The sequence below is a fragment of the Drosophila albomicans genome, chromosome 3 (genome assembly GCF_009650485.2).
Source record: "Drosophila albomicans strain 15112-1751.03 chromosome 3, ASM965048v2, whole genome shotgun sequence".
Lineage (NCBI taxonomy): Eukaryota > Metazoa > Arthropoda > Insecta > Diptera > Drosophilidae > Drosophila > Drosophila albomicans.
In genome coordinates, this window is record NC_047629.2 from 37,278,143 (window position 1) to 37,297,659 (window position 19,517).

The 19,517-nt window shown below is 42.4% G+C and overlaps 1 protein-coding gene across 2 annotated transcripts; it reads left to right on the forward strand.

Annotated features, from left to right (window-relative positions):
• Nucleotides 1-4,985: 4,985 nt before the first annotated feature.
• LOC117570772 (paired box protein Pax-3-B) lies at nt 4,986-15,811 on the forward strand. Of its 2 annotated transcripts, none has more exons than XM_034252607.2 (6): nt 4,986-5,632; nt 9,446-9,697; nt 13,254-13,394; nt 14,331-14,720; nt 14,783-14,967; nt 15,136-15,811. In XM_034252607.2, exons 1-6 carry the CDS (start codon nt 5,344-5,346, stop codon nt 15,676-15,678), a joined length of 1,800 nt encoding a protein of 599 aa, XP_034108498.1. In that variant the 5' UTR covers nt 4,986-5,343; the 3' UTR covers nt 15,679-15,811. The 2 variants fall into 2 exon arrangements, with proteins under 2 accessions (XP_034108498.1, XP_034108499.1); XM_034252608.2 differs by having other exon boundaries at nt 15,153-15,626.
• The last annotated feature ends 3,706 nt before the right edge of the window (nt 15,812-19,517 follow it).

A 19,517-nucleotide genomic window follows, 5' to 3' on the forward strand; every position in this document is an offset into this window, starting at 1 on the left:
TTGATTGCGGTTGCTGCAATGCGCCCTTAAAGACGGAGACGGAAGACAGAGACTGAGACGGTGACGGGACTGAGACTCGGCAACTGCGGCCTGACAATTGTTGCGCAATTACACAGAAGACCTATGGGCACGCAACTTTTCGACGGTTTGCCCTGCACCTTCATCTCTCCTCTCGCCAACTGCATGTCTCCTCCTCGTGTCTCGGTCTCTCGTCAAAAGAATCCACGTCCAGTCTGAGAGTTGGAGCCCAAAACCGACGCTTAAACTCGCATCACGCCTCAGCAAAGAGCTTCTGCTATTGATTCTGTTGCTGCTTCTGCAGTTTGCTGTCCTCGGCTTCGTCGTCGGCTTCGTCCTCAATCACGCCATGCACATGAACTACTTTTGTCTCCGTCTCCGTCGTCAACGACGTCTCCTTCTCCATAATGTCGCTCTGTCTCTTTTTCGTGCACATTTGCTGTCTCTGTTTCTGTTGGCAAAATCAATGTTGACGCAAATACGTGTATGTAGAATCATTTTACCGACAGTTCGGACTTATTTCTTTCGCTACCGAATTTAATTGGATTTTCTCCCTGACTTAAGGGCTTTAACTGCTGTGGTATGTGGAAATCATTTCTGGCCCCAGACACGCAACTGCAACTGCAACATCAACGCAAACAGCAGCAACAGCAACAGAATTAGCTTGTCGCAGGAGCACAACAGCATTAAGAACTTGCACCGCATGGATACCTCTTGGCTACCTCCACCTCTCTTCCTTCTCCTCTCCCCACCAGTTAAGTAAAAACTCACTTAATTTAGCGACGGCAAGGAGTTAATCATTACATTTCGCCGCCAGTGGGGTCAACAAAAGAAGCAAGAGTGCGTGCAACGTTGCACTGCAGTTAGAGAGTGGTACATGAATACTCGAACAATCCCAATCACATTCCTGCAGCCCAACTATGTGACCTTATTGCAGCCAATTGTATATTAGTCATTGCTGCATTCGTAAATAAATATAATGCATCATAATGAGATCAAATTGTATAGAATTTGTAATGAGATTTAAACTGCTTCTTGAATTTAATTCACTTGGCTGCTGATTGGGTAACATTACGTTATTATAATTCATAAAATATTTATTAATATCATTATATCAAATTCTTAGAATATCATCAAATATATAACAAAATTTCATTGTTATGTACATAAGCTCACAATTAATAATAAATAGAAGATAGGTATGTTAATTTGACTTAGATTATGAAATAAAAAATAGGAAGAGATGAATAGAAAAAACTTCAAATAATTATGTGTAGAGAATAATTGCAATTTGCTATATTATTAGTATTTAATTTCACTTTTCTATTTGATATTTAAAAAAATTGAATTTTATATCAGATAAGCAACTAAATAATTCATCCTCTTAGATATTTGATATGATGCTTACCTTTTCAATTAAATCATTTATATTCTTTATCTATGATTCATCTCGAAAACTTATTGATTTAATTTCAGTGAATTTATAAAGAATATAAGCAATAAGAAAGGTATTTCAATGGTAGAACTTCCTAACGTTTTTAATGCAATTAATGCTTTTTAATTCAACCCCCTCAAATGATTTAGTTCCTGTCGCTTCCCATGAAATCATTTAGTCAACTCAAAGAAAGGGTTGAACGGATGTGTAAGAGTGTGTATTTAATAAAATATTATCGATATTTTATAATTTAAATATTAGATTAGACAGCTAACCGGCAATTACTTAAGCAATTCATTTAATATGCGCTTATAATATTACATTTATCGAGAAGGTAATACTCACATATGACCTCCACTAGGAAATCAATCGATTAAAGTTTTTAAGAACAAAGAAAATTCCACTACAATGAGGAAGCAAGAAAACAAAGGGCGTACTTTATAACTATAACAACAGGCTTTAAGAATAAAGGAAGCTCAAACTTTTTTCCGCTGCAAGGACAAGAATAAGTAGGGCTGCAAACCAACAATTAAATGCATTATCAATACGTGTTCTTAACATTTCTCATTGATAAGAGCATCAAGAATATCTTTTGGGTTATTTTGTGTTCGAAAAGAATTTAGTTTGTTGGCCGCGTGATACAAGTTATTAAATTTTCATTTTTACGCTTGAAGAACTTCTGTGGCCATTGTGTTAATGGTTGAACGGCGGATACAACTAACCCCTTTTGGCTCTGTCTGCCCCCCCGACTCCCGCCCCAAAAAGAAGAGAAGGCAAGAGGCCATTACACACACCCGCAATCGCAATCAGCATATGCATATGCCTACATATGGGTAAACATCACCGCGCCGAACCGCTAAACCGAAAGGCACAAAAAGCGCGCGATGGGCACTTCTTGTCTATGTTGTGGCCAGGGGCCGCTTAGACAGACGGACAGCGGACAGACGGACGGGCGGACAGCCGGACTGCCGGGCAGGCCAAACAAACAAAAACAGGAAGCGTGGCTACCACAAATATGCGCGCTCTGTGTTGCAGGGGAGGGCTTTGACTCTGACTTGGAGTTTGGGTTTGGCCCATAGCTTTTAGTTTTTGGCTGTATCTTGGACATTGGCTACCACTTGCATGAAGATACTAGATGGCTATCTAACCAGGAGAAAATAATAGTGAAATAATGTTAAAATAATGGCGGCGGCGCGGCTGTCAGGCGGCCATAATTAATTCCTCATTCCCAAAATAAAAAGAAAGGAGCACGAAACGCAATTAGGCGCAAGCATAATTTGTTGGCGTCTGCGTCGACTGCGGCAGCGACAGTGACGCCAACTGCGACTGCGTCGGCGACTGCGACATCGGCAAATTGGCATGCAAATGGCGCTTGGCAGCGACGCTTTGTGTACCCATTAGATACAATGATAAATGCTTAATTAGGCGCGTAATTAACGTAATCAATCATGCCGGCCAACAACAAAATGAAAATCAATCATCAGCGAGGGGAAGAGGGGCCAACAACAACTGCGTCCCCATTAGCCAATCTGTGGCAATCAGCTCCAAAAGACAGCTACAATCATTTCTTTTATTTTTCTTTTTTTTTTGTTGTCTTCTCAAGTATTTCGTTTAATTCTTTCCTCTCAAGCTACAAACTACCGTCGCCGCAGGCCATTGGCTGTTCATCCGGTAATGCGGCAAGTGTGTGCGCCAGAAAGAGACAACTAGTGTTGCGCACTGTGCAATGCACTGGTTAGACGGGCACGCCTCTACCAGATGCGCGCACTCTCACTCAATATTTGAGTTTTGACTCAAGCGCGTAATTATGACATTTCGGCTCGTCGATTATGTAAGTTGAGTTGAGTTCACGTTTCTCTCGCAAGTCCGTCGCTCTCTCTCTCTCGCTCACTCTCTTGCGTTTGCGAATTAAAACGTTTCGCAGTGAAACGCACAAGTTTGTTATCTATCGATATAAAAGTATCTATTAAAACGCTCATACGCGAACAGTAGTAGTTCGAGTCAGTCTGCCGGCTAAAGTTTGTCTTTTAATTTGAATTATTGTTGGCAAATTATAGACCATTAAAATTGATTATTTTTCATTATCGGGCAGAGGGCGCATCGAATGTTTTAATGGCTGGTTTTCTTCTTTTTTATTTTGCGACATTGTCATATACTGAGCGTGCCTTGATTATAGGGGTAGAGTGCATGCGAATCATGGGTATTTCAAAAGCGACACCTGCGATTTGATGGCAAACACTTACAGGAGCGAGGGGGAGAGTAAGAGTGTCCGGCAGCCATTACTTGAAAAAAGAAGACTTGGCGACCATTTTAAGTAGTCTATATGCATGCGAGCGAGATTGGAAAGGGGAAATGGAAATGGAAGTGTTGCGGCAATGGGAATATGAACAAATAAATCAATTAGGCGCGTCGCGTCGCATCGCGTCGCCCACAGTCCACCACAGAGTGTCGCAGCTCTCACTCTCCCTCGCTCTCGCTCGCACTTGCAGCGAAACAGTAGCAGAAGCAGTTGTAAGTGTGGACACGTAGCGTCATGATTTTTGCGCACTCGCTTGCGCACTCTCACTCAGCTAGCTGCCTCTCACTCTTGCACATGGTTAGGCAAGCGCGCGCGCATTCTCTCATTGGAGTTGAGTGCTTTGTGGGGTTGGTTTAAGCCTTAATCGGTTACTGTTTGGCCAGTCGCTAGCCAATTCGCTGGCGAATTCTTAACCACCTTTGTTGCTTTTTTTGCGGTATGTTCGTTGCTCGACTTCCCGTTCATGTCGCGGCTCTAATACGTTTTTTGCGCACCCTCGACTAGCCTTTGCCTTTGTGGCGCACAGACAGTGGACAGAGGAAGACAGCCAGCGACCATGAATGCTCTCATATATCATAATCAAAGTGTGCGATTAGCTTCCGTTTCGCCTGAGCAGGCAAGTTATCTGCCGATCCATTTTGCTAGCTACATATTTGTAGCAGATATGTGGGCATTTTTTTGGTTGTTATTTACAACTTTTACCAAGTCACACATACGCCCCGTATTACAAAACAAAATCACTCATCAATTAAAAGTGGACGGAAAAGTTGTTGAGCTTAGCGGACTCTGCATTGGTAGTCAATTATTTATTGAACTTTTACTACTGTTTGAAAACAGAAACTCGCCGAAGCGCTCAATTGTGCGACGCTCATCGACAGCTCGAGCTCAAAACTACACACGCACAAACTCACACACACAAACACATGCACACATACAAGCACGTGAACAGACCCCAATGCTCGCTCGATGGCAACCACAGTCACAAGCAGCAGAAACAGCAAAAAAGCAACAACAAGAGCCTCGATCTCAGCGAGGGCGACAACGACAGCGGCAAAGCAACAACGGCAAACGACAAAGGCAAAGCCAAAGCCAAAGAAAAAGCAAACAGCAACAACACTGTGGGCAAAGGCAAAGGCAACGCAGAGCCAGCCAGCAAGCAAGCAGAGACCGAGCCTGAGTCCGAGCTCGAGACTGTTTCGCTGTCTCAGTCTCAGTCGGCGTCAGCCAACAGCGTGAGTGAGTGCGCGTCGAACGGGAACGTTTGCCGTTCGCTTTCGTTCGTTACGTTTTGCGTTGTGTTTTGTTTCGTCTCTCGTGTGTTTCGCTCGTCGTTGTGTGAGTGTCAAAGCGCCGACGGTTAAGCACAAATCAAATAAAGAAATTCGCCCAGGCGAATTACGCGTAATTCGCCCTTTTTTTTGGCTGATAACGCGTGCACTTTTCGCTTTTGCCGTCGCACAACTGCCAAAAATATCAACACAAATAAGAGGCATAAATAAAAATAAAATTCTATAATTAAAAATTGACATACATATATAATAGAAAATAAACACACACGTTGTTGACTCGTTCGATTCTTGTTGTGCGGGGCATGGCGACAACTGCGGCAAGTGCAGCCCCCACAAGGACCACAAGCAAGATAACAACGGTAGCCACATCCCAACTTGCCGCTCCATCATCTGCAACCGATTATACGCCCACAGCAGCAGCAACGGCAATGACATCGGCACAGGTGATGCCCACTGTTAGTTTGCCCCTCGGCATGCCAACGTTGCGTCTGCCGCCACATTTGCCACCGCTGCTGGGCGGCGGCATAGATTATGCGGCGAAAACTGCTGCACAGCCGACGGCAACTGGCGTTTCGCCCACACCCCCTACAGGTGAGTAAGAGAGGGAGAAAGAGGGAAAGACAGGGTGAACATGACGCATTCTGCCGAAATTCTTTGAATTGACAAGGATACGACGACGAGAGACAATTTGGGCCGCCGCCAAAAAGCCAAGACCAAAAGGCAGTCTCAAGCTGAGCTGCTGATCGAGTCAAGTCGTAGTCTCAGTCGGAGTCCGAGGGGCAGCGCATAGGAAAAGCGCAATGATTTGGAAATTTCAACAACAGCAACCAACGACAACAACTTTGGCTGAGTTGCAGCGCTGGCAACGCTGGCAACTGCCAACTGTTTTGGTCTTTCGCACATCAGTGGCAATTTGTTTTGCACAAGTATGGGTTGTCAAATAAAATTAGTTCACGTCGTCCCAGGCCAAAGCAACCATCGAGTTGGCCATGTCGAGATGCGACTCGATGCCACAGTCTAGGGGATGGGGGAGCAGAAGGGGGGGCGAAGTAGAGGAGAACAGCACAACACAGACTAAAGCTTTGACTTGTCTCTAAAAGGTGTTGGAAGTTGCACAATAAATAAATAATTATAAAAAAGTGGTAAGGGGGCAAAAACCAACACACACAGTGAGTGAAAGAGAGAGCAAGAGAGGAGGGGAGGGAGGGGAGCATACATGGAAGTTTAAGCACTGGGCAGAAACCATACTTAAGGGTCTCGGGTTTCGTGGTGCGTGTACGTGTTGTATATATTCGCATTATTCTTAGAAAGCCGACCGTATAAAAGGTGTCCACAATGATTTTCAAGTGCTCCTCTTGCTCTCTTAGCCACATTGCCGTCGCCTCGATTGAGCCATTGCCGTGCCATAACTTAACTGTAGTCGTTTCATATGTATGTATTATGCCCCTTATGTGGATCAACAGCCAAATTTGGTGCAGTCCGGAAATCAGCTGTTCACGCCCTTGACGTTGACGTCGACATTTCAAGTAATGCAAGTCACACTAGAAATACGCGAGGATATCACTTAAAATTAGCCACAGTCGAGTGTGCACGACAGCCAAATACCTGCTGTTGTTATGCCACATATCAAATTTATTTAATACTCTTAATTAATATTCGAAATTTGGTTGTTGTAGCTCTTTAAGACGTTGAGCTATTGCAAACGCTTAGGTGTATGGCTATTTAGCTAGTGGTTCTTTATAGGCTGGGAAACACATATGTATGTAGTTTAGTCGATGAAACACATTAACACTAAGTTATTATACACTTTTAAGTAGCAAAGTTGTTGTCATTGCATTACAAAGATACCCTGCAAAATGTATTGTAAATGTATCGTAATAAAAGCTCTTTATACAATACTGTGATTAGATAAAATAGAAAAGATTCTAAAGAGTCACTTTATATATTGCACTTAACAACTTTAATGTTTTGAATTTTTCTTAGTCTTCATTAAGCTTTCTATAAATAAAATTCTAAGCAACACATATTTTTCATGGCAAAAATTTTATGAAATTTGAGTCTTGAATTGGTTTAAAATTTAATACACATTTAAGGCTAGCTTGATCTTTAATAGATACAAGACTCTGTTACTAAAATTATATAATAAGTAAAAAAATCGTTTATATGCCAACAAATGAACACAACTAATTATATTTTTTGAGTTAGGTATGCAAAAATATTATAAATTTCTAGCTAAGAAGGTGTTGCCCATTTTTAATATATGTCTTTTATAGAATATAATTATACCACTCCAGATTAAAGAAACATTTGAAATAGCAAATAGCCGCCCCTTTTGTAGCCGAAGTATGTTAGTTAGATTAAGTGCAGTTTCTGTTTAGGAAGCATGATGAGCAAATTACGTCGGTTAAGCCAACTTAATTGCCTAGTCGTGCATACCCAAAATGGAGTGAAAATCACATGATTACGCATTGAAAACCAGAAGCCCCTAGACAACGTCTAAATGGGCTGCGCGCGACAAACAAGATCAGCGAGCACGCGGTTCGCTGCTGCGGGTTCGGTTCGATTCAGCTCGAGCGGGAGCCAAAGAAGACAGAGGAAGAGCGCTGCAAAAAAAAAATAAAATAAAATAAAAAGCGTTCAAGTTTAATTTATATGCAGTGCTGCTGGCAAGGCTGGCAAGGCTGCCAAAGGCTGGCAGCAAGGGGCACAAAAACTCACCGGTAGCAATAAATCAAACTATCAATTGAATTCCGAGGCGATCATCACTTGTGCCAGACATTCACATTGGACGGCGATCTGGATCTGGATCTCGCGCTCTCTCTCTTGACTGTGGTTTGAGCTGTGGCGGCGTCGCTTCTTGTTATAAGTCGCACGGTGACGTTCGAGTGCGTCGACGGCAACCAGACAGTGTGGCGGACTCTTGTGGCGGCCTCAACAGCTGCCTCTTCTTCATCGGCCACTCTCAAGAAGACTGCGCCAAGTCGTGCGATTTTAAGCCGATTTTGCAATTGACTGAGGTTCGTCGTGAGCGCAGCCGGAGCTGTCGCATTGCCCGGCCAGATCGGTAGTAAATCATCGCTGGACTACCGAGTACCGACCGATTCCACGACTCTCTGCAACATTCTGTGGCAAGCAGCGCGGTTGACATCCGTGGCATAAGCGCAGCCAGCGAACTACTCCGATTTGAACGTCAATTGTGTGTGGAGCGCGCGGCATAAATCAGGCATAACCATAACCATAACCACGACCACAACAGCGACTTCAACTGCCACTGCAACTGCAACAATTGGTGCAACATGCGGCTGCAACAAATTGTCGACTACCGCGTGAAACGGCAGCTACCGCAACGCATTTAATTAGCGCGAAAGCAAAGGGTCGCGATGAGGTCAAGTGCATACCAAAGCATCCCGCTGATCAGGATGATGAACAGAGAATCAGGAAGGCAACGAATCGAAGGGAGAGCAAGTCTGGGAGGCATCAAAGGAGTGAGAGGGCGGCAGGAAGACAACAAAAGAGTTAAAGAGTGTCAGAGAGGGAGGGAAAATGTAAGAGGAAGTCTTAGGAAGCGAGGGAGGCAGCTGAAGATTCTCAGAAGGTAAGGGAGGAGGACAGCTAAAGAGTGACAAGGAGTCAGGGCAACTGACTAAGGAGTGACAAGGAGTTAGTGAGGTTGCTATAGAGTGGCAGGGAGTCAGGGAGGCAACGCAAGATTCAGAGACCAAAAAAGAGGTGTTAAAATGTGTGCAGTTCTCGCGATCAGATAAAATGTCAAAATGAACATAAAAGCTTCTACATCTGAGGAATTGGTAATCGCTGCCACAACAAACAATCCGAGAGTCCAGTTGCACCATGGTTCGAGAGGCCGATGTGCGCGATCTCGTCGAGATCCCAGCAACAAATTGCCTTGCGAGACATCAGGAATTTCATAAATTCCAGCTCAAATTAGCAGTTGGCACTCGGCACTTGGCTTGGGCACAACTGATTCACGACGACGACAACTTCCACGATTGCGGACAACTGCGTCTACCGTCTTCGACGGTAATGGACCACACCACGACCACGACCACTTGACACGCCATTATGACCATAAACGTTGACACTTCCGCCAGCAGCTTGTTGTTGTTGTTCCCGTCGTCGTCACTTGGCTTCAATGTCTTCGTCTCTGATCAGCGTCTGTTGTCGATCAAAAACAGACCGAAATTTGTCCAATCATCAACTGCTTCCCCCTCTACCGAACTCCACTCTCTGACCTTAGCTACCTTCGGGGAGCTACAAATTTCTTGGTGTTTGCGTGCCATGCGTGGAATGCTGGCAGCAGCTTCGTTTAAATTCCAATTGACATTTAATGATTCTCTCCCCATCTCTGTCACACAATAACTCCTCTCTTTTCCTCTTTATTGGCAGCTCTTACGCACAGCCACTGCTCGCCCAACTCGTTGGCTCCAGGCACACCACCCGCTCCCACGTTGGGTCTCTTTGGCGGTGGTGGTCCCGGGGCAGGCAGCGGCAATGGACCTCCGGGATCGGCTGCTGCAACTAATCTGAGCGCCCTGGCCTCGCAGCATCGGCTGCTGGAACTGTCACGCTTTGGACTGCGAGGATACGATCTGGCGCAGCATATGCTCTCCCAACAAGGCGCGGTCTCCAAGCTGCTGGGTAAGTGCGAGTCTTTGATTTGAAACCGCGCTTAGGCTGATTGGACAGCGAAAAGGGCAAATTGACTAGGCGTGAATAGAAAAGGAACTGCACTCGAAGGCGAAGGGAAAGAAGCGTTTAAAATGTAGAATGACATGAAAGCGGCAAGCTATGGAAATCAACATAAAAGGCATTACACTATGGTCTTCGACTTCGGCTACAGGACACTAGGAATAGCGCAAGCAATAAGGGACTTAAATGAGTTTTATGTGCGAATCGAATTAGCGAACAAAAGTGTTAACAAGTTACAGACTTATCTAAGTTAAACTAGGGGTTAGTGAAAGGATATAGATATAGTGAGGTGCTAAGTGAAAGATAATTTAAGGGTTGTCGACTATATAATGCAGTTAATAAGGGAACATAAAAGGAAGAATTAACTCAAGAGAACCACGCTGGATAATGTATTCACTAAACTTAGTAAGTAGATTAGTGAACGTAGATAAGATAAGCGTCTAGAACTTGTTTATAGAGAGGGCTCTTAATTTATACCGATCAATGTAATCAGTGGATAAAAATGGCATATAAATAAAAATTATAGTATGTGTTAAACTCTATATACATATTATTGCGTTGTAAATTTAGCCTGAAGAGCTACGCATTACATTTGCATAGGAGGACTACGTTTTAAGGAAAGAATTGATTGTACCTTGGAGCTCACATTACAAATTACATATTTGTTTTCTAAGAGCTTTCCGGTGAATTAAGTGAAGTGATCCCTCTGTTTCCTGCAGGTTTTCAAAAAAAAGTATAGATGAGCAGAGTGAAAGGATAGGTTAAATAAACTACTATAATGAAATTTTCTAATGCAAATAGTTATGGAAGTGGGTAAGTTATATAAAGCGTTAGATAAGAGCTTTGCGGCTTGCTTCACTCATTGGCTAGCGATGTTGGCTCAGCCTGACCAATGTAATCAGCGCTTGCGACATCTTTTTGCATAACGCGGAACCACAAAACACGCGCTCCAAATGCAATTGCCATGTGTCCCGCCAAATTAGGGGCTCAAGCGTCCGTAATCGATTTAAACTGCAACTGCAACTGTAACTCCGCGTTTGAATGCGAGGCCAAGGTTACGTATACACGACAAATCGATTGCACCTTACCATGCCCAAAGTGACACCTGGCCAAACTCCATGCACAAATGTAATTCCAGCGAGTGCAATTGAGGCTGCTCTCAATACCTGAACACCTGTTGCCATCCAAGACAAATCTTTTCGCTCCAAATTGCAATTCTGCGCACTCGCCGAGGCGAAGTAACAAACAAATTTCTAAGGGGAGAGAAAGATAGAGGAGAAAATAGCAAAGTGAATTATGGAATGTTTAGGGGAACAACTTAATAAGGTAATCAGAAATGTGCTAACGAAGCAATAAGATAAGAAAAGATAAAATAGAGAGACATAAGGAAGAAACAGAGAGAAGTGACAAAAAAGTGTATAAAATACTTTTAAATGATTCTATTAAGGACTTGAAAAGATAACTCTGAAGAATGCTAATTCAAAGTTCAAATACATTATACATTTATAACCATTTGAAACATTATTTTATGATTATAACTAATATTGTTGTTGGTCTTTCAATTCAAGGCATAAGGCATCAATTCAGTTCTTCGATCTTTAATAAATTTGCTTTAATGTGAATTTCCGTTTTAATTAATCTTTTATATATTTGCTTCTGCACTATAATGCGTAATATATCTACTTCTTCGCAATCTATGAATTAAATAATTTAAATTATATCCGAATGTTATTCCTATAGAATTTTAAATGTAATTTACAACATTATATTAGATACCATTTATGTTCGAGTAGCGTTTTAATTTATAATCCGATTACAAAACTTTAAATTTTTCTGTTAACTATACGCTCAATTTAAAGGCTAGGCCCAAAAGATTAACGCTCAATGCAGTTAAGAAAACTAAATAATTAAAAAAAAAATCTCAGTTTCAGTAAGACAAAAGCAAACAATTTATAAGCTTAAGTTCGACATACCCTATAAATCATTGCTTAATTCTTATCTTTCTGTTAAAAGCTACTATAGAAATATTAAAAACAATTGAATTTGAAAATTGCGCATACCTTGATCTGTCTAACTAGTTGATTTACTGAGTGCAGTTGATTGTTGAGCACAGCTCATTTCGGTCACCGACACAACAACAGTAACAACAGCAATAACAACAAGAACAACATCCATTCATTGGGTTATCTTTGAATCATACTCACAAATTGTTCTGATCTGTGCGCAGCCATTACGACGGCAATTCATTCACTCTCAACGTAGGCTTGCCTTTAGGCCATGTGGGGAGCAGTTTGACGCTGGTTAATGTAAACTGTGTAAATGTACAAATAATTTCCGTTTTGCGCAAAATTCAATTTACATAAGTTCGCACAAACAGAGAGAGATACTTATACCTGTATCTGTGCAACTAAAGCGACAATTGCAAATACCTGTAAGGTATACACTGAAAGAAACAATGAATTGAGATGACGATGAAGGTATCGATTAAAATAAATTAAATGAAATTCACATGCAATTTTGCAATTTACTTATAATACATCAAAACAAGATTTTAGTTATTAATGTAAAAGATCACAGATCAGATCTATTAAGTATACGCAATATAACTCATACGTATTTAAAAATTGTATAATACATATAAATATTTAGAAACTCAGTTTAAATATTCTAAAAGCAAACCTTAGTGTAAAATAGTTGATCATAAACTTAATTTATGCAAATCAGAATAATAAAAGAGTTAACTAAATTTGGTATGCTAACATATTAAAAGGTATATACTAAAAGAAAATAATGCATTAACATACCAACCATTATTCATCCTAAAAATATTATAGTAAAGCGTCGCTAGTTAATAATTTAATTTAATATTAAAATGATTGATTTTTCATATGCAAAACTTTAATAATTAATCGACTAGAGAAGATCGACTGCAATGAAATATATGTCTAGGAGTTCGTCTTAAATATATTTTTTTACATCGCAGGTTGAAACTAACAATGATCTGAGTGTAAGATACGATATGGGTCGATAGTTATGCCGCCAAGTGTGCCCCCAGCTCGACGCCTAATTCACAAGATAAACAGTATACGCCTGTCAGTTGCTTCCGACAAATTATCATTCTAACTGGGCTGAGGCTGAGTCTGGAGCTTAGAGCTGACATTGTATGTGGAGAGTTGACGTAGTTGTATTTGTTTTGTAGCATTTTGAAATATTCAAATTAACCCGCCATAGAATAGTGAAACGCGAGTTCAATTGTTTAGCTCAGCAGTCAGACAGTCAGTCAGTCATTCATTCATTCAGTTAGTTAGACAGGTAGCCAGCGGGCTTTTGACCTGTTGAAAACGCCAACTCAACACAACTCAACCGGGAGCTGCGATTGATAATGCGAAAATTATGCAAACTCACAGTAGGGGCCAGGGGAGAGGTCAGAGGTCGCACCTATGAATGAAAATGTTTGTTTTTGGGAATTACGATAAATCAATTTGATTTGATTTCTATTTTGCAGGCACACTGCGTCCACCAGGTTTAATTGGTGGCTCCAAACCGAAGGTGGCCACGCCAACAGTTGTCTCCAAGATCGAGCAATACAAACGCGAGAATCCAACGATATTCGCGTGGGAAATACGCGAGAGACTGATTACCGAAGGTGAGTAAAACTCTTTTATTTTATTTGGTTTAAATGAGAACAATGAGTACAATGAAAGGGAAGTGCAGATTGCTTGGCAGATTAGGGTTAATGTCTGCCAACTTTGCAGCGGGGTCAACTAATTAAATTGAACTGATGACAAAAGCCCCCAAAAGCGAAATTGCAGCAGCCATTGACAGAACGTCAGCAATCAATGGTTCGTCGAGTGCGTTGCCTCTGGGCACAGAGCGCCAGCTCCAACTTCAACTTAAACTCCAAGTCCATCTACAATTCCATCTCCAGCTTCGTCTCTCCAGCTGGATGACAGCAAAGAGTCCGATTAGCTGGCTGCATCTGCGTCTTGTTGTTGATGTGTTTATGGTGCCCGCAGCTTTGGTAATACGAATTAGCCAAGTACGAGTCTGTGCCGCAGTTCTGGCCAACTTTGTGCCTCATTTAATGTTGTAAGTTTCTCTCTCTCACTCGCTCGTGTCTTGTATTGTTTCTCGTTGCGATCGCAAGATTTATCGATTGGCTAATTTATGAACATCCGCTGCAGGCTTAGTCCAATTGATATGTAAATGTGCTCACATTTGTGTCACTCACAGCGAGGGATGCCCTCTCCATACTCCCTGACTCTCCTGACTGATTCTTCTGACTCCCTGACTCTCCTGACTCTCCCTGTCTGCCTGACTTTCGGGGGGCCTTTTGCTTACCTGGCGCTGAGCGATGAATCGTCCGATTGCCATCGCTCACATGAGCTGCGCGGACACACAAGAAGAGCTAGCTCGCAGACTCCAAACTGACTAACTGCCTGACTGACTGCGACTACCAGTCGAACTGCGTCTCGAAGACAGATCTAAATCGCAACTCGGCTGCTCATTACAGTCAATCTAATTTGTGTCAGTCGCACTGCATCCGGTTAACCTCGAACTCCTGCTCATCTTCTCCCCGCAGGTGTCTGCACGAATGCCACGGCTCCTTCGGTGAGCAGCATCAATCGCATATTGAGAAATCGCGCTGCTGAGCGAGCGGCTGCAGAGTTTGCCCGAGCTGCAACCTATGGTTATGCATTGCATCCCACGCACCCGCATCCACACACACATCCATATACGAGCTTTCCCACCTGGCCAGCAACTTTGCCGGGTCATCATCCGCTCTGGAGTGCGGTGCCCTTGCCTGGCAGCGGCGCCTTACCCGGGAGCAGCTACAGCAACTCCGATGGCAGTTCCAATCCGACCACAAATAATCACAGCTCAAGTGCCAGCTTGTCGCTGCCAGCGCTCTCCCCAGGATCAGGCAGCAGGGACAGTCAATCACCGGATGTGGATGCCAATCGCATGATCGGTAAGTCGAGGAATAATTCCCAAAATTAATTGTAAGGCTTATCAAATGAATTACGCTTGCAGATATTGAGGGCGAGGACAGCGACTCGGAGGACAGTGATCAGCCGAAGTTTCGTCGCAATCGCACAACGTTCAGTCCCGAGCAGCTGGACGAACTGGAGAAGGAGTTCGAGAAGTCGCATTATCCCTGCGTGAGCACAAGGGAGAAGCTAGCGTCGCGTACTACGCTGAGCGAAGCGAGAGTTCAGGTTAGTTCAGAAGTTTTACACCGGACTGTGCTTTTGCTTTTTGCCTACTAACCAGTTAGACTAAGACCTCGACTAGGACTGATCAAGTACGTCGACTTGGACTCGTGGTCGCCCTTACTCGTTTTTTGTTAAACTAACAAATTGTCTCTCCGTCGATTGATCAATTAGGTTTGGTTTTCCAACAGACGTGCGAAATGGCGTCGCCATCAACGGGTCAATCTGCTGAAGCAACGCGATTCGGCCTCAATCTCGGGTTCCACCTCCCCGACGCCACCCGCCGCTGCAGTGAGGGAGGAGCTCAGCCCATCGACAGTCAGCTACCCCTATGCACCCCAAGCCGTCGGCTACGAGGCAGCAGGGAGCAACAACAGCATCCGGAGAAGCCCTACGGACCGCGACCCCGAAGCGGGGATAGCAATAGCTCCGGCTCCGGTTCCGGCGTCAGCTCCACCACCGCTGCCGCCTGCCTCACACACAGCATCAGTTCCATTATTAATGGGCGGTGAGCATAGCGCCTTTCATGCCGCTGTTGGACCGGCAGGAGTTCCCGGCTCCGCCTCCTCCGCCGCCGCCTTTGCTCTCAATTTTGCGCGTCAATACATCTGGCGTCACATGGCGCCCCCAACGAATGTGGAACGTGCTCAGTCCGAGCACGAGGAGGATGAGATCAATGTGGATGCTGAGACGGAAACCGAATCGGAGGCTAACTAATTATAACGAAGAACGACGACATGAAGAAGTAGGCAGTGCAATCAAGATCGAGCATCCGCATCCTCAAGAAGTTGAGCTGTCTGTTCCAATTTTCCTAAAGCAATTTTTAGTGCAATTTACAAAAGTAATTTATTCATTTTCTTTTTAAAATAAAAATAAACAAATAAAATGATTAAATAATAGATAATTACAATTTTATGAGTACAAATAAAGGTTGGATCGATGAAGAAAGAAGGAATGAATGAAGAAAGAGAAAGGGAAGCGTTTTGTTGAAGATTTATTGGGTTGTTTTTTACAATTATATCAATAAATATAAATCTTAGGACCTAGACATCTAATAAACAAAGAATAGATGTTAAATATATCGTGTGCATAACTGATCATTTATTTATTTCAACTAAATAAATTATTTTCTTTGTTTAGAGTAATTTTAAAATATAACTAAATAAATAAATAATAAATTTATCATATTTAAATAAAATTTTTATTTTTTTGATTTATTTTAATATATAACTAAATAGTATTTTAATCAAAATGAAATAAAATACTTAGGATATGTTTGACATTTTAATGAGTACAAGAATGATTCAAAGCAGAAACAAGAGAAAAAGCCACTGAAAAAGAGAGAGAGAGAGAGAGAGCGAGAGCAGCGTGTGTAGAACAAAGATTGAGAAATTCTCACGGGTTTTGTATAATTGGTCGGGAATTCAAGAGTTGACACCCATTGACAGAGCTAGAGGGGGCGCAACAAGGGGACAGAGGAGACAGAGAGGAGACTGAGGATGCTCGACGCGCATTCGAAAATAACTCAAGTGGACAAATCTGACAATTTTGTGGCTACCAAGCGAGGCAAACACACACACTCACACACACACACATACTCAAATACATAGAGAGAAAGACAGAGCTGAAGTGCCTGCGACTGGAATTGGGACTTTGAGCCCGAAAAAAAAAACAGTGTTCGACGAGCCTGACTTCGACTTCTACTTGGAGTCCAACTTCGAGTCGATCTCTGGGCTGGATGATTAATGTGGCTTTAATTACATGCGCTGAGAAGTCGTCGTCGTCAATGTGTATGCTCGGATGGATCACTATAATTATATAGATGGCCGAATTAAATTTTAATTTAACGCCTGTCAAATCAGAAAACCACTTGTATAATCGTTCGCTTAGGCCACAGCTCTCTGACACTCTCAGTATCCATCCACACAATACGCTGCGTACACATTGTACTCATCATCATCCACAACGGCAGCCGAAAGCACAGTTATTCATTACACTCGAACGTCGTAATCTATGGGTAAAGAGCGTAATAAGTTGATGGTATTGTTAGTAAAATTTAGTTGGAAGCAACTTGATACATAGCAAGTAAAGTTCTTCAACGTTTATCGCTCTGTCTGTCTGTACATCTATTTAATAGACCATATCTCACAGATATTATCACAGGTGATAATATTCATAAATGTTATAAATAAAATAAATAACAGAATATTCGTTGATCAAATTTCTCTACTGCACATTTTATGTATTATAAATCTTTTCATATTTAAAGACTAACCTGTAATTATTTAAATTTTGCTTACTGCAGTTTCTTATTTAATATTTGTATAAATTGGATAGTATTAAAATAAAGCTACAATACAAATTCACACGCTCGTATTAAATTTCAATAACGAGTATTCGAATGTCGAGCACACACTCAAGAGCAGCTTTCTCATTTGTTTCATTTACTGTCCGACTGCTCGAAGAATTGAAAACTGAAACATGAATTGAATGGTATTGAAGTGAATTGAATTGAAAGAATCAATGCGTAGAGTGCGCCACAGCGGCTATTATTGATTGTAATGAGCCACCGAAGGCGTCAACTTCATCATCAGCGCATCATCGGCAGCACAATCATGCCAGACAGTGTACATCACATGCCATGTTGTAGTAGTAGGAGAAGGAGTAGCAAATGGAGATGGAGTTGGAGTTAGAGTTGAAGTGGACCCCATGGGCTTGGCTCAGATCAGAGTGAAAACAATTGAAACCATGAAATTTACATACCTGCGTGCGGGTTTCTTTTTTGATGAGTCGCTGAATAGAGCAACATCAACAGCAGCAGCCACTGCTGGAAAGTATCAACGGGGAGTGGAGAATGTGAAGACATGGCGCTTTGCCCTTTCCTCATTCCCTTTGTGAGCTGACTTAGGAATGCCTTGCAGCTCGTTCCACATCCTTGTGGCTCTTAATTGCCAAAGGCGTTAGTATTAAGTGGTTTTCGTGCTTATTATAAATATCTCTTAATTTTTGCCAGCTTCAGCAGACGGCACCCTTCGCCGGCCAGAATCTTGAAATGGCAATCACCGACTCGACTACAGTTCCACTCGCAGTTCCAGTCTCTCTGCCTCATCTGCTGTTTCGACTTCAGTCTCTTCTTAGTGTCCCAACAAGCGCAAGACAAGTGGAGCTGCTGTCGTCGGCTTTGTTGTCATTATGTTGTGTTATTTGGCACGATTTGTTGAACCAGAAGGAGCAACAGTTGTCCCCTGGCAGCAGCAGCAGCAGCAGCAGGGATTGAGCTGCAGACTCAAGACTGCAACTGTGACTGTGACTGTAACTGCGACTGAGGTTGTGCGCGGTTGCATGATGCTGCCGAACGATTGAAAATCGATCAGCAAACGATCGGCGACTGGCAAAAGGCAAAGAAAACAGTTTCTACACTAAGAGAAAAGTTGTATACCTAAATTTCAGACTAAGATAATTTAAATATCCATCACAAATTTGGCAAGGAATCTAGTAAAATATAAGATTGATTCTAAAAGTGATGAATGCCTTAAACTTAAATTTCGGACTAAGATGTTGAAAAGAGTAAATTATATAATTGTATTAATATAAAATGTGGAATTCTCTTAAAGATCCAATTTTTACTTAGAATTGTTTGTATTAATAAAAATAATACTTATTCTAATTTCTTTATTTAATTATATTTAAGATTCATTATTCATTAAAAAGATTCATAGAAAAAAATTACATATTTGTCAAGCGAATAAAAGTGTACTTTAATGAAGTTATTGTTCTCAGAGTCAGGGATTTTTCAATAGCTCACTTTATAACAATGTATTCTCCAAATTTAAAACATATTATTTTCTCGATGTGTAGCAACAATAGTTGTGGCAGTAGCTGGAGTAGCTGCAACTGCAACTGTAAGTGTAAAGTGGCATCCTTGACTTGCGAGTGGAGCATTTGAAGCTGCCGCTGTGAGCTGGATGGAAACTGGGAAGCTGGGAACTGGGAGCCAAGTTGGCGTCGCTCAGCGCATATAATTGTCGCATGCAACATCGGCGTTGCCACGTTGCCACAAACACGGCATCATTGCGTCGCTGCTTCGCGTCGTCTGGATGAAACAAGGAACAGGTACAGGGACATGAAAGGTAACGCATTGGCGACGAGAATAAGTAATTCACTTAACGCTTTAATATCGCTGATAAATGCGAAGCGATGCCACAGCAAAGCACAGAACAACACAGCCACAGCCACAGAGTCGATCTGCCATCGTCGATCGACGATCCTCGAGTCCAGTCGAATCGAGTCGAGTCGAGTCGGCACGGCATACATTGCCACTTAATTGGTGCAATTTTCAACGATTTTGTTTTATTTGCATTCCCTTTTCGGGGGAGATCGCTCTTTGCAGACTCTCTGGCAGCGGCGTGCGAACTTCGCACTCTCATTTGCATAAATCGCCGACTGCCACAAGATAGATGTATGTATATAACATACATACTATACGTATGGACTACTCATGATGTATGTGCGATGTACACACCGGATGCCATGGCACACAAAAGGTGCACATGCTC

Bases quoted from the DNA above. Each gene is read 5' to 3' on its own strand.
- LOC117570772 (XM_034252607.2), top strand. From the start codon at position 5,344: ATGGCGACAACTGCGGCAAGTGCAGCCCCCACAAGGACCACAAGCAAG. The intron at 9,698-13,253 runs GTAAGTGCGAGT...TCTATTTTGCAG, and splicing joins CGCGGTCTCCAAGCTGCTGG to GCACACTGCGTCCACCAGGT. The intron at 13,395-14,330 runs GTGAGTAAAACT...TTCTCCCCGCAG, and splicing joins CGAGAGACTGATTACCGAAG to GTGTCTGCACGAATGCCACG.